Source organism: Hordeum vulgare, chromosome 3H (genome assembly GCF_904849725.1).
Source record: "Hordeum vulgare subsp. vulgare chromosome 3H, MorexV3_pseudomolecules_assembly, whole genome shotgun sequence".
Classification (NCBI taxonomy): Eukaryota; Viridiplantae; Streptophyta; class Magnoliopsida; order Poales; family Poaceae; genus Hordeum; species Hordeum vulgare.
This window is the reverse complement of record NC_058520.1, coordinates 211,923,720-211,933,393: the sequence shown is the minus strand read 5'-3', so window position 1 is coordinate 211,933,393 and position 9,674 is coordinate 211,923,720. Positions and strand designations below refer to the sequence as shown.

At 45.3% G+C, this 9,674-nt stretch overlaps 1 protein-coding gene across 1 annotated transcript; it reads right to left on the bottom strand.

The window, feature by feature from the left end:
- Nucleotides 1–809: 809 nt before the first annotated feature.
- LOC123443540 (magnesium-protoporphyrin IX monomethyl ester [oxidative] cyclase, chloroplastic) lies at nt 810–3,107 on the bottom strand. The gene is made up of 5 exons (XM_045119956.1): nt 2,523–3,107; nt 2,364–2,428; nt 1,777–2,104; nt 1,567–1,665; nt 810–1,327 (listed from the first exon to the last, which is right to left on the bottom strand). The coding sequence occupies exons 1-5, from the start codon at nt 3,018–3,020 to the stop codon at nt 1,064–1,066; spliced, it is 1,254 nt and encodes a 417-aa protein (XP_044975891.1). The 5' UTR covers nt 3,021–3,107; the 3' UTR covers nt 810–1,063.
- Between the last annotated feature and the right edge of the window lie 6,567 nt (nt 3,108–9,674).

The following is a 9,674-nucleotide window of genomic DNA, read 5'->3' as shown; positions in this document are numbered from 1 at the left end:
CTACGGCTTCATGAGCTGGCACCCCGGCGGGACCAGCAGCGCGTAGCGATGGAGCTCCTCCGTCGCTGGAGCGTCAAGGCTCGTCGGCCGGATGCTCGGCGGGTCGCCACCGGCGCCAGAACTGTTGCCACCGGCGGAGGATGCCATCGTCGGGGCGAGAGGTTGGAGGGAGAGGAGTAGCGGGGCGACGAGGGAGAGGAGAGGAGAGGAGAGCGACGCGTCTGGGGGACGTGCCCGGGGACGTCGTCTTTATATAGACTGTCGGGGGAAGGGGAGGCGACGGGGTGGTTGGGCGGCGTTGCTCCCCCGAAGTAAACACGTTGTCTCGGGGAGGCGACGGGCCTCGGGAGACGGCGGCGTCAGGCGTTAATGCGCGGCCTCGAGAGATGGCCGGATCGACGGTCAATAGGCGACGACGTCAGGCATTAATGCGTCGGGCCTCGGGAGAGGGCGGACCGTCGGTCAATAGGCGGCGTCGTCAGGCGTTAATGCGTCGGGCCTCGGGAGACAGCGAATTGACGATGCAGGCGGGATTAATGGAGGCGACCTCGAGAGACGGCGAACTGACGACGTAGACGGGATTAATGGCAGCGGCCTCGGGAACCGACGATCAATCTGGAACCGGCGCAAAGGGGTCTGATTTGACCGTGGTCAGGGCGACGTGGGCTGACGTGGAGACGACACGTCACACTGACAGACGCGGGTACGACGCGTACATCGGAACGGAGGAAAGACCTTCCTGCCCTTTTTTACGAAAGGGTATCGTTCAATCCGTCGTTGTGCCCGGGGATTGTACTGAAGAAGAAGTGTTAAAAGTATCAACACAAGTTACATGACAACTTCACATACACTTCTCCATCCGAAGCAAAACCGGAACACATGCTCTGATGCAGTTCACTGCCACTTACATGTTGCCGAGTTTTAATACTTTACAGGTGAGCACAGGAAGATGTAGATCATGTTAATTAACCATGGACCCTGTGCTCATTTAGAGACTCTCGAGGAGCATGATGCATCATTATGTTTGTAAAGATAGGCAGAGATGAATCCTTTTTCGACAAATTCAGTAGACAAGCTTGGGCTCAAATTCGGCAAAATCAACGGAGCCAGACTCGATTGGGGGCATGAGGTACGCAGCGATGATCTCAGACACTAGTTGGGCAATAAGAGGAACCCTCTTCAGGTTCTTCACCAGGGGCAAGTCGTTGGACTCTCCTATAGAAATGATCTTCAGGTTGATATCTACCATCCTGTCTAACTTCCTCTTGAATTCAGGGTTCTCAACATCCGGTACAGCAGGGAAGATCCTCGCCGTTGTGCGGTTGGTCTGCAGAGATATGCACCAACAGTATCATCAGTAGAGGTCTTGATTTAAGTCGAAGCTTAAATATTGTCATAAGCATTTAAATAAACTATAATGCTTCATAGGGTTCATGTTTATTGTACTACGAAAGGTCATTATTGTCATGTTGAGCAGTTCTTCAGAAACTGCCTACACTCAGTGAAGCAACCAGGACATGCATGTGTTAATCGAGTATACAAACAGGAAAAGTCACTTCATTTTACCTCATAGATGACATGCATGTCGAATTCTTTGGTGTTGAGACCGATTCCTTCATAGAAGGCACTACGTTGGCAGTCATTCAGGTACATGGTTATATACACCTGTGAAGTGTCGTCCCATTACACGCAGCTGTTAGAAAGAGGGACAGTTGCAAACTCCCAGGGTTAATTAATTAGCCCATCCAAGAAAATGAAGGGATTAGCTTGCTTTACCGAGAGGCAGAAGAAGCGTGACCAGAGCTTGGCCTTCCAGTCATTGAGGAACTGCGGCTGCGCCTTTAGCAGCGCAGAGAAGAAATCACCGTGCCGGTTCTCGTCCTGGCACCAGTTCTCGAAGTACTTGAAGATGGGGTACACCTGGTACTCCGGGTTGGCCTTGAGGTGCCTGAAGATGGTGATGTACCTCCAGTAGCCGATCTTCTCGGACAGGTACGTGGCGTAGAAGATGAACTTTGGCTTGAAGAAGGTGTACTTCCTAGCCTTGGTCAAGAACCCGAGGTCCAGAGCCAGGTTGAAGTCGGATAGCCCCTTGTTCAAGAACCTACACAGCACGAATCATGTTATTTGTATGAATAACACGAATCATGTCGAGAGCTAAACTACAGTAGTTAATAATTTAATTCTTGCGGAACTGAGTCATAGTGCATTTGAAATTTTACAGTAGTTAATAGCTTAAACTTTTTACATGAGAGAAGAAGGCATTTCTGGTCATAGTCAGTGCATTTGAAATTTGGCTTCTGGTTACGCCCTATCAAATTGTATTGTATTGTATTGATGGGAATAAGATCGCAAGTACATACCCAGCGTGCCGGGCCTCGTCCCTGGACATGAGCGAGAAGATCTCAGCCACCACGGGGTTAGTTTTCTGAAAAGGAAACGCGGCATCAGCGCATACCCACCAGCTGCTCGACGAAATGCCTACATGCAAAAAAGCAGAGAAGAAGAAGAGGTACACGAACCTTGAGCCTGCGACCGAGCTCCTTGTAGAGGAGGAACCCGGAGAACTCGGCGGTGCAGGAGCGCTCGAGGAACTCGACGAAGATCTGGCGGAGCGGGCCCTGCATCTTGTCAGCGGCCTCCTTGAACTCGGGGTTGCGGATGAAGTGGGTCTGGTTGTAGTCCGTCTTGAACTCCTGCAGCAGCGCGTCGAACTCGTCCTGGTTGAGCTGCTTGTTAATCTCGGCGTTGAAGAGCTGCTCCATCTCGTCGAAGTCCGTGGTGTAGAACCGCGGCGTGAGCAGAGACTCGTTGACCTCCGTCTTGCCCCGCTTCTTCGGTGAGCCGGGCTTCGCGGCGGGCGCGGGCGGCGCCGCGGCGGCGGCCCTCACGCGGAAGCGGACGGCGCCGGAAGAGGCCCGGCGTGCGGGGACAACCGGGAGGTGGGAGGCCGTTTTGGCGGCGATGCCGTAGTGGTGCATTGCGGGGTTGAGGAGGGAGAGCTCCATGGCGGACGCCATCTTCCGAGGAGCGTGAGTGACAGACAGCGCGGAACGGGAGCGAAGAGTTTGGGGGAACGGAGAGGGAGCGGCGTATATGCAGGACAGCAGTTGCTGCTGAGAGCAGACATGTACTGTGAGATAGGGTGTGGTGCGATAAGGCGGCGATGAGGTGTAATCTTCGTCTTCAAATGGGCGCGCGCCATGTGTAGAGGAGGCCAATCTAACCACACGCCCATCTCAGCTCTTTTTCATCAATTCTCTTTATTAATTTCCTTCTCCTTCTTCTTGCAAGGTCCTTTTGCTTTGCTTATTGTTGTTTCTTATCATTGATTATTTACACAAAAGCGAGAGGGCACGTGATTAAACTAGAGTAAAATCCACACAAGAACAAAGCAACATGTAGTAAATTATGACTTGTAGCCATGGTTTGAGATGAAAATCGACTAGTTATATGCAGTCAATTTCTTGTTAACCAACTGAATATACATTCTCGTGACCTAGATATAGTGTAACATCTTGATGGCTAAAAGGTGATGCTATTTAGGTTTCATACAAGGAAAGGAAGTATGTTTTTACTTGTAGTCGAAACACAAGGCACTTAGCTGACTTTAGAACAAACGATATGAATGTAATTTTTATTATTTCTGGTGTTCGTTAAACTGTCATGATTGAAGATGAATAGATCAAAAGTTTTCTCGCACAAAAGAAGACGTCAGAACAAACGAAGGTACATAATTTGTAGTCACTCGGGTAATATAATTGAAAACAAGAGGACCATAGTCATACAAACTTTTTATGGAAAAATCGATAACTATCTTTTTGGCTTGTCAATATATGAGAAGGAAAATTAGTGGTGGTGGTGATGGTGTTGCTTTCCTCCTTCCTTCAAAACAATTGTGAATATTGGCCACGATGGAGACAAGTGTGTGGCCATGAATTATCCCTAGTGGACTATACTTGACGAAAAGAAATGAACAAAAATCTCATTTGACATGGTCAAAAAATAAATGCGAAAAGCCTCATTTAGACCACATATTTATTTTCTTTCAATGAAAAACAATAGGGAAGGTCCTTACGTTGTGGTTTGCACCATGTAGGTTGTTAGACAATATTGGCATTGTGTTGCCTACTGAGAGCACATTCACTTCCTTGGTGGTTTTGATAATTCATGTCAAAATACATGTTGTTGGACAAATATTTTCCTTGAGTATATTTTAGGACGAGTTCAACCTAGGAAAGCCCTTCGATTGAGATGTGGAATGCCAATATTATTAAGAGGGGGTGAGGTTATGGTGATGGTCTAACTGCTCAAGTGCTTAGAGATATTGCTCCAAAACCCTCAACCACAGTGTAACATTCATCTATGTCCAAAACCATAAAGTCCATCTTGGTCCTACCAAAACACATACGTCCGGACTCACCGAGATACACTTGACATAACCACCCCTAAACCTAGAGGCTCGATCTCACCGATTTAGCCCTTTGGTCCCACAGAAGAGCATTTTCGAACCACCTGTTACAAATTGAAATCAACTCGGATTTTTTAATCAATTTCAGTTGGTGACACCAAAGTGTGGAAGGTGCTTAGGTCAACTTTGCTTAGTGCCACCGTGAGGTTTCATTCGGTCTCACCGAAAAACCTTAAATTCAAACCTTTCGAACAGACTAGTCTCACCGGTTACTTTCATCCGGCCCCATCGAGTAGTGTATAAATGTGTGCAACGGTTGGAGATTTGGTGCTGGTATATATACCTCACCCATTCCGCCATCTCTTAGGGAGCAACCAGTTCAAAGTTTACACTTCCCATATCCATTTTCTAAGATAAAACCACCTACACTTGTGTTGAGAGATCAAGAGGATTTCACTCCAACCTTTGATCATTGATCTCTAGCCTCCCGAAGTTTCTTCCCATTCCAATCCCTCTCCTACGACATAGCCAAAATCTGTGAGAGAGTGTTTGTGTGTTGAGGAGACTATCCTTTGAAGCACAAGAGCAATAATTTCATCATCATCAACGACAAGTATTATCTTTTGGAGAATGGTGTCTTATAGATTGGTTAGGTACCACTTGGGAGCTTCCTATGCTTGTGAAGTGAACCAAGGAGTTTGTAAGGGCGAGGAGATCGCCTACTTCGTGAAGTTCTACCCTGATAGAGGCTATTACTTTGTGGGTGTAATCCGTGATGGAATGGACAAGGTTGCTTCTTTGTGGATCCATCAAGGTGGAGCCCTTCGTGGACTCGCACACTCCTTACCCCCTAGGAATTGAAGTCTCCATATACGTAAATTTATGATAGCACAACATATCGTAAACCACGGGGTGGGAGGATCATGTCACCCTTCGTTTGCTATATCCCATAAACTCTACTCCCTATATTCTTGCACTTGCATGTTGTTTACATTCTACTAGCTATACATTTATGAATGTGTAGGGTGTATTGCTTGCTATCTAATTTTTGTAAAATCTTCCTAAGTTTCAAGAGAACTAAAAATTTCACTTTTCCCTTGATAGAGTCTATCCACCCTCCTCTAGACCTACCCTTACAACCCCACACCTATTTATGTGCTTAGATGGATATCGATAAATCAAGACAAACAATATAACAGATGACTACCAGCACTCGAAAAGCAAAAGGAAAGTAATATGGAAGTTTATATATGGTGAATATACAGAAAACATTTTCTTGTCAAGCAATTTGGGTCTACAACCACACTCATAAATTGGAGTAGGACTGTTTGGGTTTGTACACAAGGAAATGAAGTTGATTAGCCTCCCAACAATCACTAATATGAGACATAGAATTTTCATGATAGCCTTCATTGGAGAAGAAGAAGAAAATAACTAAGATATCATAATCGAAATATCTGAAGATCGAAGCAAAAAATCTTGCCATAGAGGGGGAGTTCATCCTAAAGTTGTGATGCTTAGATCTAGATCCTTAACTCTTGGCGAACATTGCATGGGAAACAAAACAATCCTACGCACATACAAGATCTATCCATGGTGATGACCATCTACGAGAGGAGAGATCGGATCCACATACCCGTATAGATCGCTAAGAGGGAAGCATATATTAAGAAACGCGGTTGATAAAGTCGAACGTCTTCGCGATCCAAATCGCAAGACGTCCTGTGATCCAATCACAATCTAGTGCCGAATGGATGGCACCTCCGCGTTCAACACATGTACAAATCGATAACAATCTCCACCTCCTTGATCCAGTAAGCGAGGGTGGAGAGGTAGATGAGTTCTCCCATGGCACAAGTCATGGTGGCGGTGGTGGTGAACTAATCTGGCACAGCTTCATCGAGCTCTACCGAACTAATCTAGAGGAAGAAGATGATTTATGGAGAAGAGGGCAACACGTAGCTTTTTCAGGTGTTGGCTGCCATCAAAACCTCCACTATATATAGGAGGAAGAGGTAGGTAGGGTTGGTCTTGGACCCTCCTCCAAGGAGGAGGGTTTGGCCGAAGTGGGGAAGGAGTCCACCTCCCATAAGGGAGGTGGACACCCTTGGGAGGGCTCCTCCTCCACCTCCTCCACCAAGTCTTTGCACATGGGCCTCTTGGGGTTGGCTGACCAAGCCCACCAGGGGCTGGTGCGCCACCTCCTAGACCCATGTGCCCCCCGAGGTGAGTGGGTACCTCCTGCTAGACCCCCCCCCCCCGTAACCCTTTTGACACTCCTGGTACAATACCGGAAATCCCCAAAACAATTCCGGAACCTGAATACCACTTTCCTATATAAATCTTTGCCTCCGGAGCATTCCAGAGTTCCTAGTGACGTCTGGGTTCTCATCCGGGACTCTGAACAACCTTCGGTCACCAAACCACGTAACTCAAAAATACTGAAACATTACCGAACCTTATGTGTGCAGACCCTTCGGGTTCGAGAACTATGCAGACATGATCGTGAAATTCTACGATCAATAACCAATAGCGGGACCTAGATGCCCATATTGGTTCCTACATATTCTACAAAGATATTTATCGGTAGAACCTCTATGTCAAGGATTCAGTTAATCCCGTAAGATGTTCCCTTTGTCCATCGGTATGTTACTTTCCCAAGATACGATCGTCGGTATCTCCATACCGTGTTCAATCTCGTTACCGGCGAGTCCCTTTACCCGTTCCGTAATGCAAGATCTCATGACTAACTCATTAGTCACATTGCTTGCAAGCTTCTTGTGATGTTGTATTACCGAGTGGGCCCTCGAGATACCTCTCCATCATACGGAGTGATAAATCCCAGTCTCGATCCATGCCAACCCAACAGATACCCTTGGAGATAAATGTAGAGCACCTTTATAATCACCCAGTTATGTTGTGACGTTTGATACACACAAGGCATTCCTCCGGTGTCCTGGAGTTGCATGATCTCTTGGTCATAGGAACAGATACTTTGACATGCAAAAAACAGTGGCAATAAACTGACACGATCATATACTACATTCATAGTTTGGGTCTTTTCCATCACAATATTCTCCTAACGATGTGATCCCATTATCAAATGACAATCATGTCTATGGCCAGGAAACCTTTACCATCTTTGATCAACGACCTAGTCCTATAGAGGCTCACTAGGGACAGTGTGTTGTCTATGTATCCACACATGTATTTGAGTTTCCAATCAATGCAATTCTAGCATGGATAATAAACGATTATCATGAACAAGGGAATATAATAATGACCACTTTATTATTGCCTCTAGGGCATATTTCCAACAATCCCCCACTTGCACTAGAGTCAATAATCTAGCTCACGTCACTATGTGATTTACATTGTAATGAATCTAACACCCATACAGTTCTGGTGTTGATCATGTTTCGTTCGTGGAAGAAGCTTAGTCAACGGGTCTACAACATTCAGATCCGTGTGCACTTTGCAAATACTTATGTCCTCCTCCTTGATATAATCACGGATGGAATTGAAGCGTTGCTTTATGTCTCTGGTCCTCTTGTGAAACCTTGGTTCCTTGGCTAGAGCAATGGCACCAGTGTTGTCACAGAACAAAGTCATTGGATCCAATGCACTAGGCACAACTCCAAGATCTGTCATGAATTCCTTCATCCAAACACCTTCTTTAGCCGCCTCCGAGGAAGCTATATACTCTGCTTTGCATGTAGAATCAGCTACCACGCTTTGCTTGGAATTGCACCAGCTTACCCCACCCCCATTAATAATAAATACGTATCCGCTTTGACACTTAGACTCATCCGGATCAGTATCAAAGCTTGCATCAAAGTAACACTTTACGACGAGCTCTTGATCACCTCCATACACAAGAAACATTTTTTAGTCCTTTTCAGGTACTTCAGAATATTCCTCACCGCTATCCAGTGTTCCATTCATAGATCACTTTGAAACCTTCCCGCCATACTTTTGGCAAGGCTGAAATCAGGTCTTGTGCACAATATTGCATACATGATAGAGCATGTGGCTGAAGCATAGGGTACGACACTCATCTTTTCTCTATCTTCTGCAGTCACTCGGCATTGAGTCTTACTCAACTTCACACCTTGCAATAAAGGCAAGAACCCTTTCTTGGACTCTTCCATTTTGAATATCTTCAATACTTTGTCAAGGTATGTGTTGTGTGAAAGTCCTATTAAGCATCTCGATCTATCTCTATAGATCTTGATGCCTAATATATGAGCACCTTCTCTTAGGTTCTTCATTCAAAAAATCTTATTCAAATAATCCTTTATGCTTCCCAAAAATTCTATATTGTTTCTAGTCAACAATATGTCATCCACTTATAATATTAGAAATGCTATAGGGCTCCCACTCACTTTCTTGTAAATACAAGCTTCTCCATAAACTTTTATAAACCCAAACGCCTTGATCACCTCATCAAAGTGTTGATTCCAACTTCGAGATGCTTGCACCAATCCATAAATGGATCACCGGAGTTTGCTTACTTTATCAGCATTCTCTGGATCGACAAAACCTTATGGTTGCATCATATAAAAGTTTTCCTTAAGGAAACCATTAAGGAACGCTGTTTTGACATCTATCTATCAAATTATAATCAAAAAATGCAGCTATTGCCAACATGATTCTGACGGACTTAAGCATCGCTACGGGTGAGAAAATCTCATCGTAGTCAACTCCTTGAACTTGTGAAAAACCCTTTGCCACAAGTCGAGCTTTATAGACAGTGATATTACCGTCAGCGTCCATTTTCTTCTTAAAGATCCATTTATTCTGAATGGCCTTTCGCCCTTCAGGTAATACTTCCAAAGTACACACTTTGTTTTCATACATGGATCCTATCTCCGATTTCATGGCCTCTAACCATTTGTTGGAATCCGGTCCCACCATCGCTTCTTCATAGTTCGTAGGTTTATCGTTGTCCAAAAACATGATGTTTAAGACAAGGTTACCGTACCACTCACGAGCAGTGCATGCCCTTGTCGACCTATGATGTTCAACAACAACTTGATCCGAAGCTTCGTGATCATCATCAATTTCTTCCTCTTCAATTGGTGTATGCTCCACACAAACAACTTTGTGTGTTGTGCTACTCTGTGGTTGAAGCAAAGGTTCAATAACCTCATCAAGTTCTATCTTCCTCCCACTCAATTCTTGAGAGAGAAACTCTTTCTCAAGAAATGTTCCATTTTTAGCATCAAACACTTTGCCTTCTCATCTGAGATATAAGGTGTAC

What these genes read in the sequence shown, in the direction of transcription:
- LOC123443540 (XM_045119956.1), bottom strand. Translation starts at nt 3,020, where the DNA reads ATGGCGTCCGCCATGGAGCTCTCCCTCCTCAACCCCGCAATGCACCAC. An exon ending in GACGAGGCCCGGCACGCTGG is followed by an intron (nt 2,105 to 2,363) that starts GTATGTACTTGC and finishes CGTGCTGTGTAG; the next exon opens with GTTCTTGAACAAGGGGCTAT. An exon ending in ACATGCATGTCATCTATGAG is followed by an intron (nt 1,328 to 1,566) that starts GTAAAATGAAGT and finishes ATATCTCTGCAG; the next exon opens with ACCAACCGCACAACGGCGAG.